Source organism: Echiichthys vipera (assembly GCF_963691815.1).
Source record: "Echiichthys vipera genome assembly, chromosome: 19".
Classification (NCBI taxonomy): Eukaryota; Metazoa; Chordata; class Actinopteri; order Perciformes; family Trachinidae; genus Echiichthys; species Echiichthys vipera.
Window position 1 is genome coordinate 4626306 of NC_139844.1, and position 21056 is coordinate 4647361.

A 21056-nucleotide genomic window follows, 5' to 3' on the forward strand; every position below is an offset into this window, starting at 1 on the left:
ATAAAAGTGTTTTAAAAAGTTTGAAACAGCACATTGTAATTTCTGCATCTATTATTGATTGACCGTGTGTGCCCCTGAAATTTCTGGTTGCGCCCCTAAAATTTTTAGTTGGGGGCTACAGTGCTCCTAGTAAAAAAAGTTAGTCTGGAGCCTTGTGTATGGTGGAGCCCTGTGTATGGTGGGTTCTGCCAGCATCCTGCCAGCCCCCCGACACATGTGGGGTGCGAGGGCCCGTTCAATTCTGCTTGCAGCTTTAAATATTATCATTATTATGATTCATTATTATTCTTATTATTTTACGGCAGCAACAGTTGTAGCAGATTTACTGGTGCATATATACTGTATGTTTACCAGAAGTCTTAAACAATGCCTGAGAACAACAAACTCTCCCATTTAACTGACAGCGAGACATCAGCACTCATTCGATCCCTAGAAACCATGCATCGGAGCTTTTCAACCTCCACCCTCTATAAACACAACTCAAATATGTTGCTGTTTGCACAGTGAGCTGCATGGTGTGGAAAAATGGCTGATGCAGGCTGCCTTATGGAGACTGAGGCAGAAAACAATGGGCCTCATCTCAAAGGAGGGCTGTTTTTTAAAGTTTACCATTGAGGTTAAAAGGACCGTCAATTATTATACTGTGTCATTTTTTGGCAGCAGATCAGTATTGCTGAGGGAGTGTGAGCACTAATCTTCACATGGAAAACTAGCCATAAAGTGAATACTGACTGGTGCTGTGTCTGCCCACATGTACTGCTCTGGCAGAGCGGAAGAAAGGGGGTATTTATGAGGTCAGGAAATTCAGCTAAACAAAAGCCATTGTGCCTGACAGGGAACACAAGACTCATTTCATGGGAATAATGAAATTCATGGACAATGTTTCAATTCAGGAAGGTCAAACTTAATGAGGTGAACAGCTGTGAAACAGGAGCAGGTGGGTGAATGCCCTTCCATAACATAATCAAACCACTGGAGATTTTCCTAACACAACAATTCATATTAATATCTTTCAACAGAATCATATTGTGCTGAGACAATTTGATTTCGTTGAAAGAACAATATGTTTTGGCATCATTGCTATTAATAATAATAATAACAATAATACTAGTTTACTCACTGAGGTTGACTGCTAAGATCTAGGATCCGTAGGGATGTAAATTAGGAACTTGTTCCACTATGAACAAATCAGAACCAGAATCATAGCTGGGCTTATCAATTGCTTTTATCAATGTCGGCATGTTTTTCTGACAGTGACGTCATACTCGTTTCTACACTGCTGGAAACTTGGCAACAAGAAGGAGTCATTGTGGAGAGGAAGAAACGCTCCAAAGTGTGGCGTTATAATAACATTAGCGCCACACAGGCAGGCTGAGCAGATTCTTTCTGAGAAAAACCTGAAAACCTTAATAACAAAGAAAACTGTACAAATGTTCCCTCATTTCCTCTACAATTTACTACAATAAAACAGTGGTGTCGCTGCTGAAAAACCTGTGTGGGCCGGCATTTGAATAGGAATCAATAGGGGAATTGATAAAGAATGAGACCGAGGAGCAGTATCGCATTGGTACTGTATCAAAAACATCTCACTTTCCATCCCTACACGTCCACATTGCCAGAACGAGGTATGAGAGATCAGATCAGGTTTGAAATAAACCCCCCAGGTTTACCAAAGTCCAGACTACTCTGTCAATCGCAAAACCTTTGTCTTCTCATGCACATAGTCTTAAGAAACACTTCAAAACTAAACACTAAACACTACAGCCGATGACCTGGAGCTCATTTTCTAATCCAAAAAACAAACAAGTTCCTGTTTTCCACCCTACCTGGACACCCTCCATCTATAATCCCCACCCTGATGAACTCAACCTACACAGGCCAACTCACCTCCCACAACCGGCTCGCAGAGGATTAACCCAAGTTGCCCAAGCATTATCTAAACACAGAAAGCTTCTGTCACAGAGGTTTAAAGGCTGTGAGACCTTAGTGGGCCGTGTTATGCAACCTGCTGTCCATGTCGAGCTGCAGCGGGGATGTGACTGCCTGGATGGTCCGATAAAGAAGCAGGGTGGCGTGATGAGCAGGAGGAAAACAAAAAGGCCTTGACACCCTAATGAGGTGCTTATCTGAAGACCTCTGTGGGAAGGAGAATCAATGTAATCAAATATCCTCAGCTGGATCAGTAAAGTGTTGCTAGTTTTATTTCTTGTTTCCTTGTTTACTCCTACTTCAGATATTGATTTCCTATTTACTTTCATTCTGAGACCTGAAGTTAAGCCTGTTTTTGATCCTCATCTGAGCTCAACACCCAAAATAGAAATAGAAGTACACAGTCCACTCGTCTCATAAGTAGTGAGGGAGACTCTGAATGTGGTAACAACAAGTACCACATTTGGGATCTTTATTCAATGAAACTGGATGTTTCTGAGGGCCCAGAGTGTGAAGATTTGAAAACGCCAACATGGCATTGTCATCTGGACGGTGAAAGCTCAGACTTTGTTAAAGGATGGCGTCATGGCCCTACCTCCCACCTCTAACCCTGCGGCTTCACATAACAACAACAGTGCTGCTGCGTGAGAGGAGAGAGACGGACCCATAGACCCATAATTTACTGAACTGGACTCTGAGCCACATGCATGGGAATGAATGAGGCCCAGCACAGATTTCTCCCTTTTCCCTGATGCTCTGAATAAGGAGCTAAACTGCTCTCTTGTCTCTTTTTCTAAATCCAGTTCTAAGAAGGTGTGAAAAGTCTCTAAATGTAGTGAGAAAGTGCCCGACTGTGAGTGCTTTGGGACTGGGAAGGGGCTCCCAGCAGCACCCTCTGCTCAGTGAGGACACGAACTGCAGAGTGATTGGTGCATCAGAGTCCAAACAGCACCAAAGTCTCCACTAACACCAGAAACAGTGACACATTTCTCTCTAGGATGGAGGAGGATTTGGGAAGTCTCCAGATTTGGAGAGAAACTCTCTGGTGTTTGTATTCTCCACAGCATCTCCCCGTCTCTTCTTCTCTATTGTTGGTGTATTTCTGTGGCAGTTACAGCGCCACATCCAGGCCTGACATGTGTACTACAGAGTTTTTAGTCGGTTTCACTGGTTTCGTGTGGACGCAGATATTACTTGAGTCGAGGCTGTGTGGACGGAAAACTTTTTAAGAAGAGAAGAGACAAACAAGGTCGTTTTCGATCGTGTGGACGTACCCTGAGGAAGAAGCTGCACCGCACAGCCCATTCTCATTCACAGGGCGTCACATACACCTGTTTTGTCACTCAGCAAAAGGGTGCCTTGTGCGTTGGTTTGATGCACAGGGCTACCCAGTGCACTGACAAGTGACTTTAGATGGAGTAAACATACTGTAAATAAATAAAATAATGATCAATAAAAATAAATCATAAATAAAATGTAGACGACACGAATGGAAAAAAAAAAATGAGAATCACAGTCACACAGCCAAAGGTAACCATGGTAACCCCACACCATTCTACAGCCAGCTTGGTTAGTTTCAGATCATCTACAGGTCGGCTGTGTTGTGTCAGTAAACTTGTTTTGATTTGTATATAGTAATATATTTTATTTTATAAAGTGAGATAAAAGTCTGGAAACAACACAAACATTTTTCCAAACTCTTTTACCTTTTTACAAACTTATCCAGACCTGGAAATTACTCAAATTCAATTCCAGACTTTTCCAGACTGTTGTCATTGTCAAAATCAGGAATTTCCCACCTCTGAAAGTAAAAGTAAAAATCAACAGACATATGGAGCATGTGAACGCATCACGGCACATCACAGATGAGAGCTGCCAGTCTATTGACGTCACACAGTCGACAGCGGGACACTACTGGACAAATGGCAGTATGTGACAAGTTGGGATAAGGACTGGTTGATCTGCAACCAGATTTTCCTTTTTATTGGATGCTGCTCTAACTCAACCTGCATTACACTGCACTTCATGTCATTTGGAAAGCATGCTTGACTGGATGATAAACTTTCTGAAGTCTGCTTAAATGGATCAGAACAACACACCTTGGAAAGGTGACCTGCATTGATTTGCTTTAATGCTCTTGCCTTATATTTCTTAAATTTTTAAGAGCACAACATGCACAACATAATAGACCCTGCAAGGCTGTAAAACCTAAAAGACATTGCAGCCAAACCAACCTTTCTCCGCCCTTCCAGCCTAAGCTCCACTGCATGTGGCATGCCAGTTGCTGAACTGCACAGCTTGCTAAACGAAGCGAGTTGGTGGTTTGGGAGGCACAAAGACTGCTTTGTTCTACTGGGCAAGTCGAGAAGATTTTTTTAAGCCAAAGTCATTTCTGGTGGTTATAATGTTCAGGAGACAAGCGAGGAGAGGCGTGCTCTGCTGGGAAATCCTGGTTGGAGGGACACACTCCCACCTGCATTCTTCAGCTCCATGTATACAGGTGATATGGAGGTCTATGTACAGTATAGGGCTGCCCCCAAATAGTCCACCAAGCACTGGTCGGCCAAAAAATCTTTAGTCGACCAGAATTCCATTGGTCGCAGGAAAAAAAAAAAAAAAAAACAATATTTGGAGCCGTGTCTTGTCAAAATGAAGTGAAAAATGTGACTGCCGGCTGGCCTAAAAGGCTGGAGGGCTTTTAATTTGATGGGCCACATACAGGAAGTTGTAACACTCACTCACTGTCTGTGGGTTTTTTTTAAGATAAGTCCTCTCGACATAGCGGTTAGACAGTAAATAACTAATAGTTGGGAAAATATGGGATCACTTTGAAAAGAACAACCCCAATAATGTTACATGCACGACGAACATCACCTACCACCTTAAAAGATGTAAGTAATGTTAGACAAACGTGACCTACCACCTTAAAACATGTAAGTAATGTTAGACGAACGTGACCTACCACCTTAAAACATGTAAGTAATGTTAGACGAACATGACCTACCACCTTAAAACATGTAAGTAATGTTAGACAAACATGACCTACCACCTTAAAACATGTAAGTAACGTTAGACGAACATGACCTACCACCTTAAACATGTAAGTAACGTTAGACGAACATGACCTACCACCTTAAACATGTAAGTAACGTTAGACAAACATGACCTACCACCTTAAACATGTAAGTAACGTTAGACGAACATGACCTACCACCTTAAACATGTAAGTAACGTTAGACAAACATGACCTACCACCTTAAACATGTAAGTAACGTTAGATGAACATGACCTACCACCTTAAACATGTAAGTAACGTTAGACGAACATGACCTACCACCTTAAAACATGTAAGTAACGTTAGACGAACATGATATACCACCTTAAACATGTAAGTTACGTTAGACGAACATGATCTACCACCTTAAACATGTAAGTAATGTTAGCCTAGCTACCTGCCCATGTTGTCTCCTTGCTGATTTTTTTTTGACACATTCAGAATTAGAATCTGAAATTATTTGCCAGTGTCATTAACAGGCGGCAGCCTTATAGCGAGCTGCTGTGGGCATTTATAAGGTTTTTGACCAGCGAATATGGAGATACATGTTTTTTCCGTCAGCTATTATAACGGCTGAGGCTGAGTGCGTCACATTCCATTATCAGCAATTTACAGCTTACACAGTTTAGTGGAGCTGTGTGTGCACTCTGTTTTTCTTTCATTTAACACATCTGACCAGAGTAGAGGTCTGCATTTTGCTGCGTGCCCGCGGTACCTACAGGTCCCTTACCGCGGGCAGTTTTTATATACTTGTGGGCTGTCAGAGGAAGAGAGAGTGTGCTTTAGTTTAAATGTTTGCTTGTTTACAAAGAGTGATCATCACTGACTTTAGAAGCCTGGCCATGTCTAACTCCCTGTCTAAACAGTAAGCATGTCAGATGTTTTTTTACTTGCGTGGCTTGGACAGAAACACTTTAACTTCGGGGGTCCTGGGGTCCAGGGCTCACTCTGTGTCACACGGCAACGCGACCTGAATTGTGTGATTTGTGTCAGTACAGTAACCTCATCATCAGTGGGCTGGTTGTGGGTCAGAACCTTACGGGTTGTGGGTTGTGAGTTTGCTACTAACTGGCTAATTTGAAAACATTTTGTAATGAGCTCCGCTGACCTGATCGATCAATTCGCCTGGTAAAGTAGGCGAACATCAGCTCGAGCTCGGCTGTTTCACTTCATTCCGAATGGAGAGGGGGTGGAGCTACGAGGTTTTGCCGTCAGTTTGAGGATCCAATGGAGTTACGAGGTTTATTCACAACCTCTTTTTAATATTTTTAATTGGTTAAAACTTTATAAAACCCGCACACAGGAGTGAAGCGTGACCAATAGCAAATATTTATGAATAAAAAATAAAAATGTTGAAAAATGGAGATGCGAGGTTTCCACTCGACAGCGACGATATGTGAGATTCCTTGGCCTGAGGTCTGACTCATCATCTGTCGGGTGAGGACTAGGCAGGAGTGGGTTTGGTCTGAACACCTGGTAACACTTTAAAGTCTAGGATCTGATCTGTCTAGTCTAAAATATAGTTACCAAAATGACACTAAAATAAAGATTGTAATCTAAATGTAAGCTCTTGAAGCAGTCTCAAGGTGGTACCATGTTCAGAACAACACAGGGACTCGTTTCTAACCCATGTCAGCAATCTTACATTTTAAAATCCTAATCAAAGTCTTTTACATGGAAGTGAAAACAAAAGCGAACTAAAGTGAACACATCTGCGACGATTCAGTTCAACCTAAAGCTGTTTTCACAAAGCTACAGTAAGAAGAGCACTACTGAATATTTGCCAGATCTAATAGATGTTTACGAGCAAGAGGTTGAGTCATAACTGACATTTGTCTTTGCCCATAAGCTGTGGACCTCACAACCTGTCTAGTCGCTTCTGTGGTTGCATTACAGATGATGTTGTTTAACCAATAATGTTGCAGTTAAAACATTCCGCAAAAAAATGCCAAAGAGAACTACTTTAAGGCCTCAAAATGAAGGCCTCATGTTTCCTGCATGTATTATTTAGCTGGCCACTTTTCCAAACTCTATGAAAGTTGTTTTTCATACTAAAAATGAATGAGTGGCTCATCTGAGGGGAAGAATGAGTGGTTCTGCATGTATGTTGACTGTATGCAAACACATCATTACTTAGAAATGTGTTGGATTCGAACCTTGGCCGCTGCAAAGGACTGACCTTTTATTATTGCATGCTAGTTTCACTGCAAATTATTAAACAGGGAGAGTAAGGATATTGAAAACGTTTTATATATAGTGAAAATGTCCACATTTTGAAACTATCATAACTTTAATAAATTAATGTTTTCCTTCAGAGGTTTGCTGACATTTCACTGTACTCTATTTTAGGATGAGCCTGATAGTAGTCTTGAAAAATCTGGCCATGGTGGAGATGCTGAGAAGGACAAATGTACCAAATGGTGTTATTTCATTTTAATGGAGATGTACTTAAAATACTGAAAAAAAACCCAAGTGGGCTGGGATTGCCTCCACACGGCCCTCACTGACTGTTCCCATATGCACTAGCATGCACATGTTGAACCATACCACAAAGGAGACCCTGAACTGTTGAGAAGCTGAAATCCTACATCAAGCAAGAATTGGAAAACATTCCACTTTAAGAATGACATCAATTGGTCTCCTCAGTTCCCAAATGCTTCCAGAGTGTTGTTAGAAGAAGATGTGATGCAAAGTGGTAAACATGACCCTGTCCCAACTGTCTTCAAACGTGATGCTGCCATCAAATTCTAAATGAGGATATCATTTTAGTTATAATCCCACTTTTCGGTTTCAACATTTGAAGTGTGGTCTTCTGCTATTTTCCGTGGGTATCCGATGATTTGCAAACCATTGCATTCTGTGTTGATTTATATCTTACAAAGCTTCCCGACTGTTTTAGAAACAGGGTTGCACATAGAAATTGAAGTGAAATTGAATGTTAAGAACAGCCCCTTTAAAAGTAAAAAAGAAGCACCATGCCCTTGAATAACATTAATGGTGACTTTATTCCACTCAGGAGGTCCTGGTACTGTGCGTGCTGGCTCACTTGAATAGCACACTGATACTTAACAGAGCAGCGCCATTGTTGACGTTCTTAATTACACCTTTGCTTCTCCTACCATGACGAGTCAATATGTCTGATGTGGAAAGGTCTTTTCTGATGTTTATTATGGTTTTCAGTGGCTGCAAGAAATGCTGAGTTAGCATTAAACCCATATCAGCAAAAGCTTTCTCCGGCTACGTTAATGTATGTGAGACAAGCTGCCAAAGAGAGGCAGGTCAACCGTGTTTATGATGTCATCTTTTATTCCTTTACTTTCTCTTTAATACGTGTGCTGTCTTCTGTTAAGAGTATTGAGGCCTAAGAGTAGACACTATACATAAATGCAGATCCTTTACAAGCAGGTTTCTGCGTGCTCATGTGCTTTCAGGTTACTCTTGTTCTCCAGCTGAGTTGTTTTTCTAACTCAGTTTACACTTCTGCAGCCTGTCTCAGATCACTCTGACCTGGGGTCTGGGATCTGGTCGCAAGATTCTTGTGGAAAAATACATCTGCTTCATCTATTGAACTATTTTTTACATTAAAGGGTTCACAATCACACCACATATGCATTACATGTATTGTTCTGATACTGTAGGCCAGTAGAAGATAGCTCCATAGTATTTCATCTGTTTTGCTTCTGTATCGTGAAAATAGATCTCTTTTAAGAAAAGACATTACAATGTTGCCTGATGTGTGCTCTTCAGTAGCTTTACTGTGCCTGACCTTTGTCCCCTTTTCTACTGGTTGGCTGTAACCGTTCAGGAATGTGTATTGGCATACCTTAGTTCATACACTGCAAATTGTGTATCATTTACGTAACTGCCAATTATTTCAAAAGCATACTGTTGTGTTTAAAGCTACTCTTACCTTCCCGGCATTTTGACACATTTCTTTTGTGATCTTAAAATCATCCTAATAAGCGTATGGCCCACTTAAATGTAAAAGAAATCAACCAGGTGTTGAAACTCAAAAATGTTCAACACCTTATCACACCAATCACTTTAGTCAGTCCGCATAAAATGATTTGCCGAGCTTCCTGCCTGTCATGCGTTGCTCTTTTTCACATGTGCTGCTCATGCTGCGTTCAAGTGTCATGGGAAGTCGGAATTTTCAGACCTCCAACTAGGCAAAGTGCACTGGAATGCCTGTTAAAGTGGAACCTCCTACTAGAGAATTCCGGGGAGATCGACCTACCCCGAATTCGCTATTAGTGGCAATCTTACGAGGTATAAAAGTTTCACACCAGGCTCTTTTTAGGCAAATATACTCATCAAATAAGCCTTCAAGATCCATTTTTTTGTGTAACAACAAGGTGAAGGCATTTAAATGTCTTTTTTAACCACTAACACTGCTCATGATAACACCAAACCTCTGCAGCAGCATGAGAAGAGTCCTTACACAGAAAACAAAGCACCAATGGGCTCCTTCATTTGGGATTGACTTTGGTAATCCACTTGAATGGACTTAACTATGAGAGGAGCTGGTACAGGGGCCAGTAGGTAAGTCTTTAAAACGCTCTTTTAATAAACGCCCCGAGCTAATCAGTGTTAGCCGCATTCAGCTGTTAGCAACTGTTAGCGACTCTCCAGAATATCTCCGTTAATAGTTGTTACACAAAAGAAATGTCTCGATGGCTTATTTGATGAGTGTATTTGCAGAAAAAGACCCTGGGATGATTTTACGCCTGAATTTATCTTTAAGTGTGTGGGCTACTTGTGTTAGCTAGGGTGTAGCCAAGGGACATGGGCCAAAGTACACACTCTCAAATAAATGTTTTCTAAAGATGGTTTCTGTCAATGAAGGTATGCCAGGTAAGGTTTTTATCACACTGGTATTTGCTCAAGTGTTTGTCCTGTGCGTTTGTTTTTTATTTGTTACTTGATGCTTTAAATACGGTGTGAAACGTCATCATTGACAACTGTGATCGACTCGCAATTGGTCAGGCAGGGGCATCACTTCGACGATGTGACTCTACCGCCCAATCACTACTGCGGAGACTCTGGCTCCAAAATGACAACATGGTGGCGTACCCGGTATGTTTTGGCTTCACTTTTGCACAGCGGGAGGCGCAGAATTGTCTATCTTTATATACAGTCGATGTTTCAGACCCAGAAGCTACGTCTACCTTTATTACACAGTCTATAACCACGGCCCGACAACGCAACGCACGTGAAATAAATATCTATCCACCCATCTCACTCTCAGAAAGAAAGCAAGGCAGAATACTTCACAAAGTGTTGTTTCCTTTAAAATGTAACAGTTGTGTAAGGCCTCAGAAACAAATGCACTAATAAAAAAAGTAACTTACAGCGATTTCCCTACAGGCGGACATCGATATTCCAGTGCCTTCTATTTGTTTCAGTGCGTACTCCTTCTCATCTTTCCTGTGGAGATGAAAAAAGAAAATGTGAGCAGCATTAGTAGACGGCACAGATTTTCTTTATCAGTTGCCTTTTTAACGTCGAACTTAAGTGGTCTGTTGTTGGCCCTCCTGCGGGTGCTGGATCACTGCTGTGTCATTTGTTTTCAAACCTTTAGTATTCCACCCTTGGTGCAAAGACAGACACAGGATTCAAACTACACACCGGCTTAACTGCAGTTCTTGGCTACGGCTGCTACTTCCGCACATTTGCAAGACAGTCATTTGCTTCTGTGACATTTGTGCATGAAAGCCAGTTAATAAATGAAATGTGAGACGACAGGGCGGCGCATGTTCACTAGACAGATATTGATTATTTGAGATAAGCAGTGCATGAAATACAGTCTGAGCAGAGAGGCGTGGAGGATTGAGGAGGATTTCTATTTAAAACAGTTCAAAGATGCAAGATTGTGGACAGCATCCAACAACAGCTTCACTCAGTGAGCAGCCCGCACAGATGAAACAGGTCCCTGTGGTGCTAATCAAACCCACTGTAGCCTCCTTTGCACTGGAGATGGTCATGGATTAACTGGACCTCAGGCACACATCTCTAAGGGCGCACTCACCCTGTCCATCCGTACCGTGCCAAAGCATGTTTCACGACTAAAGTCTAGTTCGTTGACCAGTGTGAGTGCAACCATACACTTGCCGTCCACGGCCCGTTTGGGAGAGGTGGGCTTTTGTAAAGCACGTTTGCACATGTACGAGCACGAGCGGTTCTGATGTCATTTTATGTGCGCCTGTTGGGACATAGAAAAAAGAAGGATGGACCATGCGCAGACATTTAAAACAATGGCGGCGAAAGGTTCACGTTGGTGTGATGCGGAGGTGGAGTGTTTACTGCAGATTAGGTCAGAAAAACCACAAAGCCAAAAACCTTACCATGTTTTCTGCGCTGCTTTCCATTACGTGGCCAAAAGACCGTGCGCTTTTGTAAACAAAGCGACGCATCGCAATGACGTCATCAATGCGTGAGACGTGTTACGGCGTGATGACGTATAGGCAGCAAGAAGCATTCGCCAAGGCCCAGGTAGTGTGAGTACAAACAGGCCTGGCCCGCAGGGGGAGAGGGAGGGGGGGACAAGTACCCTAAAGCACGGGGCACGGTACGGATGGACAGTGGGAGTGCGCCCTACTTTGCACTGGAGATGGTCATGGATTAACTGGACCTCAGGCACACATCTCTAACACACACTGAGCTGCCAAGACACTCAGCAACAGTTAATCATTTGCTCTGTAAAATTAAGTCAAATTCACATAATTAAATAGTAACTCCACTATGCAAAAGCAGAGAAAAAAATGACAGGAAAATCAGCTCCTTATCACAATGTCCTCCGGGTGTTTCGATTGGCATTTTTCAGTTTGCAACAGGTCGGAGCCTGCTCTATTAAGCTGTCAGAAACCACTGCAAACACCACTCAGAACTCCCTGAAGCCGGAGGAGGCATCTCCAGATTTCTTCAAAAGAAGATTTTTTTTTTCATTTAATATATGTTTTTAAAAGCAGCACATCTTGAAATTTTAGAGGCTGGAGCATGAGGATGTTTGGCATTTTTTGCTTTTAAAGAGTGAACTGATTATCAAAATTCTTACGGTCCATGTATCTTTTGGTCATTGGATATTAAAAAACAAAAAAAATGAGTGGTTATTTGATTTTTCGTTTTAAAATACTAAAATCAACAAAACGAAAATGACTAGAAGATTAAAAACAAAAAAACAACTGTTCTTTCCATTTCCCCAGTAAAGCAGCAGTGAGGGATTTCTGCTTCTTCTGTAATATTTGAACTTGTGACAACACATGGTTAAGGTCCTGAGGGCTTCGACTGTTGGGAGTTGGGATTGGTTCTTTCAAAAGTGCCTAATTCTATCTTTATGGCTTATTGTTGTTGCCATAGCTACAGTAAACAGTAAATAACGTTAGTGACAGAGTACCATTATCATTATTATTATTATCATTATTATTATATGGGTAAAATACGGAATTGCAGAATGTTTGTAAACGACAGGCGTAAAGATCCTTCCTGGTGGCAGAACGAGAGCAGCTTCACTGACCTGAAGAGATCTAGCTGCTACTGTAAACAGAGTTACAGAGGTAGAAATGAAAATGTGTTGTCTTTGGGGTTGAGCCGCCTGATATACAGCAAAAGGTGAAGGGTTTGATCCATTTCCTTCAGAAAACACTACATTTATCTAGAGGAACCTGTGGGGGAGGAGGTTAAAGAGAGTGGACGTGGTCAAAAGTAATAGTGCTGGGGTGGTCGGTGGCACAGTGGTTAGAACAGTCGCCCTATGTAAAGTGGCTGAAGGTCCTCCAGGCAGTGCCCTTTGCTGCATGTTTCCCCCTCTCTCTCTCACCTCATTTCCTATCTGTCCTATCCAATAAAGGGTTAAAAAACTGCAAAATAAATAATCTTTAAAAAAAAGAAGTGCTACACATTCATTTTCTGTCCATTGACTAATTAATTAAACAACTTATTCTGGCTCTTGAACACATCTCACAGACAAAATCCAACAGACGGGTGACTGGTCACTAGTCATCACAAGCAAAGAGAGATACGAAACCAAGCAACCGTTTCTCAAGTTGCTGTAAATCTGACTCATCTCTCATCGTGTACAGCATAGAGATGCACCCACTGGGGCTTATGTTGTAGCCTTGTGAGCCCGTCCTGATCTCATGAGCTCCATTGTATTTTACTCTCAGATCAGTCTGGTGACGTGCGGAGGAGAAAATTTGGAGAAGTTTGCCAAGCGACCAAACCACTCCGTGTTGGTTTAGAGGTGAGTTGAACTGTGACAAAATTATAACTATTAGAGACAAAATCAACTCGCTTGGCACTATTTGTTCATCAAACCCAGGAACCTTACAAACTGTACGACCTGAAATATTCTTGGACTGCTTTTCTACAGTCGACCTTAACAAATTAACATCTACTATTTCAGCATCAAAACCTTCTACTTGTCTTCTAGACTCTATTCCAACTAGGTTACTTAAAGAAGTGTTACCTTTAATTAGCACTCCTGTATTAGATATGATTAACATGTCTTTGTCAGCAGGTTATGTACCACAGTCTTTTAAAGTAGCTGTAATTAAACCTCTTCTTAAAAAGCCCAGTCTTGATCCTGAGGTACTAGCCAACTATAGACCTATATCTAACCTTCCTTTTCTCTCTAAGATCCTCGAGAAATTAGTTGCCAATCAGTTGTGCGACTTTTTACATAATAATGAGTTATTTGAGGATTTCCAGTCAGGATTTAGAGCAAATCATAGCACTGAGACAGCACTGGTGAAAATTACTAACGACCTTCTAATAGCTTCAGACAAAGGACTTGTCTCTGTACGTGTTTTACTAGATCTTAGTGCTGCCTTCGACACTATTGACCATCACATCCTGCTACACAGACTAGAGCATCTGATCGGCATTAAAGGAACCGCACTGAGCTGGTTTAAGTCATATCTATCAGATAGATCTCAGTTTGTACATGTTAATGACAAATCCTCCATGCACACTAAAGTTAGTCACGGAGTCCCACAGGGTTCTGTCCTTGGACCGATTCTTTTCACCTTATATATGCTTCCCTTAGGAATTATTATAAGGAAGCACTCCATACATTTTCATTGTTATGCTGATGATACACAATTATATTTGTCGATCAAACCAGAAGAAACCCATCAGTTAGATAAACTTCAAATGTGCATTAAGGAAATAAAAAGCTGGATGACCTGCAATTTCCTGATGTTAAACTCAGACAAAACTGAAATTATTGTACTTGGCCCCAAAGGCCTCCGAAACTCAATAGCTAAAGACATTGTTACTCTGGATGATGTTGTGTTGTCCTCCAGCACCACAGTAAGGAATCTGGGTGTTATTTTTGATCAGGATATGTCCTTCGATTCTCACATAAAACTAACAACAAGGACTGCATATTTTCACCTGCGTAATATTGCAAAAATTAGGAACATTGTGTCTCAGAAAGATGCAGAGAAACTTGTTCATGCATTTGTTACTTCTAGGCTGGACTATTGCAATTCCTTATTATCAGGCTGCTCCAATAAGTCTGTTAAGAGTCTCCAGTTAGTCCAAAATGCTGCAGCTCGTGTACTAACTAAAACAAATAGAAGAGAACATATTTCTCCTGTATTAGCTTCTCTGCACTGGCTACCTGTAAAATCTAGAATAGAATTTAAAATCCTTCTCCTTACGTACAAAGCTCTTATTGGTCAGGCTCCGTCGTATCTTAAAGAGCTCATAGTACCGTATTACCCGACTAGATCACTGCGCTCTGAGAATGCAGGGCTACTCGTCGTTCCTAGAGTCTCCAAAAGTAGAATGGGAGGCAGAGCCTTCAGCTACCAAGCTCCTCTCCTGTGGAACCAACTCCCAAATGTTATTCGGGAGGCAGACACTGTCCCCTTATTTAAGAGTAAACTTAAAACTTTCCTTTTTGATAAAGCTTACAGCTAGGGCTTACGATGAGACTTTATTCTGCTTAATTATGCTGCTATAGGCCTAGTCTGCCGGGGGATAATACTTTTCCTGATACTCTGAGCTTCTCTCCTCTCTGTCTGAATCATTCATGTCCCATCAATGCATGTTACTGATTCAGCTTCTTCCCCGGAGCTGTTTGTGCTTTGTCGTCTCGCAGGTCTCTGCTGATCGTGGTGGTGCTTGCTGCCGTGGTCCTACATGACGCTTCCTGCTGCTATTGTCACTGTTACTCATATATACTATCACTAGTTTAATAAACTATAAAATTTGTAGCTGTATTGTAGCTGCTATTGCCACTACTCATCATTGATCATGTTTGCCACCATAATTATTATCATTTTCATATTCTATCACCTTAGCTGTGCTTGTTTCTACTATTCTGTTGTATTAACTGCCTTAACATATACGTCATATTCACATTACTATAAATATTATAGTTACTGTTAGGCTTTGCTTGCATCTCTGGAAGTGTGTCTGTCTGTCTCTCCCTGTCCATCTGTGTGTCTTTTCTCTCTTTCTCTCTCCTTTTCTTCCTCCCCAACCGGTCAAGACAGATGGCCGTCCTCCACAGAGCTGGGTCTGTCTGACGTTCCTGCCTGTTATAGGGAAGGTTTTCGTTGCCACTGTACTCTACAGAGGAATTGTTGGGTCTATGTAAATCATAAATAAGTCATTGAGTGTGGTCTTTACCTACTCTGTAAAGTGTCCTGAGATAACTTTTGTTATGATTTGACACTATAAATAAAATTGAATTGAATTGACACAACTTGAAGCGACTGTTCAGTGTAAACAACTGGATACTTCCACAGATGAGATGAGCAGCTATGGATCAAGCCGCTTACTATCTTTCTCTGGATCCTTCTGTTGAATATGGACCGGGCTCCTGAAATTGGGCCTTTGATCCGTAAATTCACGTTAAACACAAAGAGAAAATCTCCTTTACCCACATGATGTTTCCTGTCTGAGCTTTGCCTCCACGCTGTTAGTACATCACATGCTTCAGTGATCTGATTGGTTGATGTGGTCCGTATGTTGGTGATAGACAGATGGTTTGTCCAATCAGCAACCGGTGTTTTCACCCCTTCCCAAAAGATCTCCAAACCAGAGTTCAGATGGATATGCTGAGACAATGAGAATCATGAGAATCAATCCATCTGGAGGAGTCAGGTTACTTGTGTTGATCATCCAAGCTCCTACTATATAGGCTCAATTCATAATGGTTTGTACTTTTTTTAAAAACACTGACAATGCATCTTCACACCTTGTCTCTGGCATACTAGTTTTCCAAACTAGCTAAAGTTGCAAATCCCTTATGGTTAAGGTGTGAAGACAGCAAACATGAAGAAAAGACCTTTATGCACTGGGGACATAATGTGGTGTGCTGCCCTCAGTTTTCACTTAAATACGCCTCACAGCTTATTTCACTGGGAATATGTGAACAACCACAGCGTTACATCTTACATGCTGCACTATTGTATGTAGATGAATCATTGTAGTATGTATAATAACTACAGTATATACTATATACTATGATAACCATTGCTTTGAAAACCAAAAAAACATTCTGCAGCCAGATTGAGGTTGGCTTTTGATTGCTGTTTCCCTTTCAGATGCTTCAGGTCGGTACTTGAGCTTTAGATGTAATGCTCACAGGTAACATACAGCCTGCCATCACTGTGCTTTATGTTTTACACAGTTGCCTATATTTGAACAAGTTGATCTTGATCAAATTGATGACGTCTTTTCCACAGCATCGTTAATGTTATTAGATATACCTGTGCTTTAATGATTTTCTGCCACCTCACTGTATTTTTGGAGTTGTTCTGATACCAATACCATTATTGGAAATGCCCCCAGTACCACCTAAAATGATGGGATCGGCAAGTATGCAAGTCGATGAGTATGATACCATGTAATTTAGGGTACGTCCATGCGATCGAAAAAGGACCTTTTCTTTCCCGTCGTTCTTGAAAAGTTTTCCGTCCACACGGCCTTGACTTAAGAAATATCTGCATTCATATAAAACCAGTGAAACCGACTAAAAACGCTTTAGTACACATGCCGGGCCTGGAAGTGGCGCTGTAACTGCCACAGAAATACACCAACAACAGAGAAGAAGAGACGGGGAGATGCTGTGGAGAATCCAAACACCGGAGAGTTTCTCTCCAAATCTGGAGACTTCCCAAATCCTCCTCCATCCTAGAGACAAATGTGTCCCTGTTTGGACTCTGATGCACCAATCACTCTGCAGTTAGTGTCCTCAATGAGCAGAGGTTGCTGCTGGGAGCCCCTTCCCCATCTCAAAGCACTCACGGGCGCCACTTTCTCACTACATTAAGGGCGCACTCACACTGTCCTTCTGTACCGGGCCAAAACCGTTTTTTCAGCTAAAGCCTTGTGCATTTGAGCAGTGTGAGTGCACCCGTTCCGCGCATAACTGCGGACAGCAGGCCGTCCACAGCCCGCCTGAGAGAGGTGGGCTTTTGTAGTTTGCACATGTAAGAGCACGAGTGCGCGCACGTGTACGAGCACGAGCGCGATGCATACGGCGGTTCTGACTTAATTTATGTGCGCCTGTTCGGACATAGAAATTAGAAGGACGGACCATGCGCGGACATTTAACAACAACAACAATGGCGGCGAAAGGTTCACGTTGGTGTGATGCGAAGGTGGAGTGTTTACTGCAGATTTGGTCGATGAAAAGATTCAAAAACAGTCGGACAAGACGCACATTAACTCCAAGGTCTATGGAAAGATTTGTAAACAAAGAGACGCATCGCGATGACGTCAATCAATGTGTGTGACGTGTTACGGCGTGATGACGTATGGATAGCGAGAAGCATTTGCGCGGCCCAGGCAGTGTGAGTACAAACGGGCCTGGGGCGCGGGGGGAGAGGGAGGGGGGACACCCTAAAGCCCGGGGCGCGGTGCGGAAGGACAGTGTGAGTGCGCCCTTAGAGACTTTTCACACCTTCTTAGAAACTTTATTCATAAAAAGCAACAAGCAACCAATTAAGCTCCTTATTCAGAGCATCAGGGAAAAGGGAGAAATCTGTGGTCGGCCTAATTCATTCCCATGCATGTGGCTCAGAGTCCAGTTCAGTAAACAGTCTCTGGGTCCGTCTCTCTCCTCTCACACAGCAGCACTGTTGTTGTTATGTGACTCTGCGGGGTTAGAGGCCGGAGGTGGGGCCGTGACGCCATCCTTTAACAAAGTCTGAGCTTTCACCGTCCAGACCACAACGCCATGGAGGGCCTTTTACAATCTTCCCACTCTGGGACCCGGTTTCTAAAGATAACACCGGCTGAGTGTGGACCAGACTAAAGTTGTGCGGTTACAAGAAAACGCGTCTCAGTGTGGACGGGCCCTTAGCCTTAAAGAAATCGACTTTTCCGTTTTGACTGACTCAAACTAGATGATAAAAGACAGTTCTATGGCATTCATACTCTATGTCTAACCTGAGCCGGGCCATATCACAATGATAACATTCACATCACACCCATGCAGGGTTAATAATATACAGCTGTTTGAAAATAGTATAGTATATATATATATATATATATATATATATATATATATATATTATAATACGGTCATGTATGCTTGAAACACACTGGTATGGGGTCAGTGCTCAGTATTGGCCGATCCAAAAGGAAAAAAGTAGAAACATGTCTACTGTGTTTCTTCTTTAATTTATTCTATGCTGCATACACTGGCTGTATCCCCTGGACAAGATCTGTAATACCCATGAGGGTGTCGTTACCTCACAGCATTAGACAAGCTAATTAGTTCACCTTCTGACCTCACATCACATCTCTATGATCCAATGCTGCACAAGTGAATATGATAATGCACCGCCTGCAGCCTGGACACAGCTTTACAGCTCAGTGAGTCAATGATGAATAGGGGAAAGACTTATCTGAGACATGTTGCTTACTGTAAAACCCCAAAGATCAAACAAATGCAAATCACACATTTATGGCTGAACAATCCCACTCTCACAAAAACTTAGACTCAGGCTATTGGCTGATACTGACGACTGATCTTCTTTTTCTTTTCCTGTTACCTTACACCAGGGGTGTCAAACTCAGGCCTGTGGGCCAAATCTGGCCCGCTGTGTAATTATATTTGGCCCGCAAGATCATATCAAGGTTCTCTGAGAGCTGGCCCGCGAGTATAAAGCACATACACGTCTACTTTTCTGTTAACAAACATGAGCATCCATGCTACCAGTCTCTTCAGACAAACTTAATCCACCCCTCCCCAAAAATGGCCAAAAGAAAGATGGAGAACAGGAGCTTTCAGCACCAGTGGGAGGCAGATTATCTGTTTATGAAGGTAAAGAGCTGTTTGTCTCGTCTGAAGAGCCACCGTGGCTGTAACCAAAGAATAAAACATAAGAAACACCACGACAAGAACAAGGACCTGCACTGGAAAGGGTCAACATTACACATCTGGAGAGAAGGGAACACATGCACATTTGCAGTCCTTTTTTTTGTTTTTTGTAGATATTGAGTTTGGCCGCAACTTTGTCCCAGTTTTTAAATTTGGCCCACTGTGAATCGGAGTTTGACACCGCTGCCTTACACAATATTCTTCGAGTCAGGTAACAGGATGCTTCTCCAGATCCCTGTAACAGTCTTTTAGGCTGGAACGTACAAACAGCGGTGGCAAAGACTTAATGTAGATTGATTTGATCCCTTTAGTAAGCTCATAATAGGCTCCGAAACCGATGTAAAATGTGAAAAAAGTGCAGCACAACTTCATTCATCTCATCTCATCTTCAACCGTTTATCCGGGGTCTGGTCGCGGGGGCAGCGGCTTTAGCAGGGGACCCCAAAAAAACTGAGAAAATGAAGCAAGCCGCTTTCTTTTCTCGGGCACTTGCTTGCATTCCATTTACTACCCATGCTGCCGGGTCAGAGGTAACCTAACTTGGCACTTCACTATTAAAATAAAACTTCACTGTCAAGTCAAAGTGTTAAAAGACAGACAGTGACAGTGCTGATGCAGTAGAACAGAAATGTCAGAGCACATGTGTCCATCTTCCTGTTGCTGCTAGGGTGTATGGCCTATATTCACACGTGCAATCAAGAAACAAAATGGAATAGCAACACGGACTACATTCAGTGTGAGTGTAAACAAAGTTTGGCAGCGAGCTGCAGCGTTACAGCGGGGGAGTAACGTTAGCTTGGCCGCGGAGGGACGTCGAAATGTCCCTGTCGCGTTGAATGACGACACCAGCGCGTTTACACACACGGAGGACAAGCCGTGTCCGTGGGCACCACCGTGAAGTGAAGACCACACTTGTCCGAAAATAAGTGTTGTTTTGGGGGGTGGGGGAGAGGAGGGGGGGACCGTTGGTGGGTGGGTGAGTGAGTGAGTGCGTTACATGAAAACAAAAACACAGAGACACGGGTTATCGCTCCGGGGAGGTTCAAAGCTAACGCCCCGTTCCGTACCCGACCGAGGTGTGCAAGGAAAATGCCCCGTGCAGTCAGCCGTATGTCGGTAGAAAAAACAAGGTTCACGGTTCTCTTACCCGTCTTTGCGCTTAGCTTTATAAACGTGCCCGTAGGTGCCTCGACCCACTTTGCAACCTTCATATTCGAACAGATCTTCTACTCTCTCTCTCTCGGCCGCCAGCTTCGTTTTGAAGTCGTAATCCATTTCAACCCATAAATACGTCTTAATTTACAATAAAATAAAATATTAATTATTACATGCATTAATTAAATAATCTGGTCGTTTTATTCCCCCACCATTTCCTTGTTTGGGATTTTGGTCTGCTCCGCTTAATGTTCACTGGCTCGTTGACGTTTCTAATTGGCGCGCAGTGGTCGCTGGGAAAAGTAGTTCTTCCGAGCGGGCGCCGCTGTTCACCCGCTTTGAAGCGGAGGAGTGAAGAAACTACAGCCCGCGTTTCTCGCTGCGGTTTATTGCACTTCGCGTACCCATGGACGGTGGTTTGGATTCCGTGGTGTACAAACGGCTGTTCGTTCAAACCGCTGTATATTTACAGTTTCTATACATATGTTTTAACATGTTTATGATCCATGAACTGCTAATGGCGTTAGTTACACATCATATATACCAATTATTATCAAGGTGATACAACCACAC

General features: G+C 42.5%; 1 protein-coding gene across 1 annotated transcript in view; it reads right to left on the reverse strand.

Moving 5' to 3' along the window:
- cdk19 (cyclin dependent kinase 19) overlaps positions 1 to 20679 on the reverse strand; it is a 94808-nt gene extending 74129 nt beyond the window's left edge. The window contains exons 1-2 of the mRNA XM_083933842.1: positions 20476 to 20679; positions 10336 to 10411 (exon numbers count right to left, since the gene is read on the reverse strand). Coding sequence (XP_083789968.1) covers positions 10336 to 10411; positions 20476 to 20603 — 204 coding nt within the window. The 5' untranslated portion in view covers positions 20604 to 20679. The remainder of the gene's footprint in view (positions 1 to 10335; positions 10412 to 20475) is intronic.
- Positions 20680 to 21056: the final 377 nt, after the last annotated feature.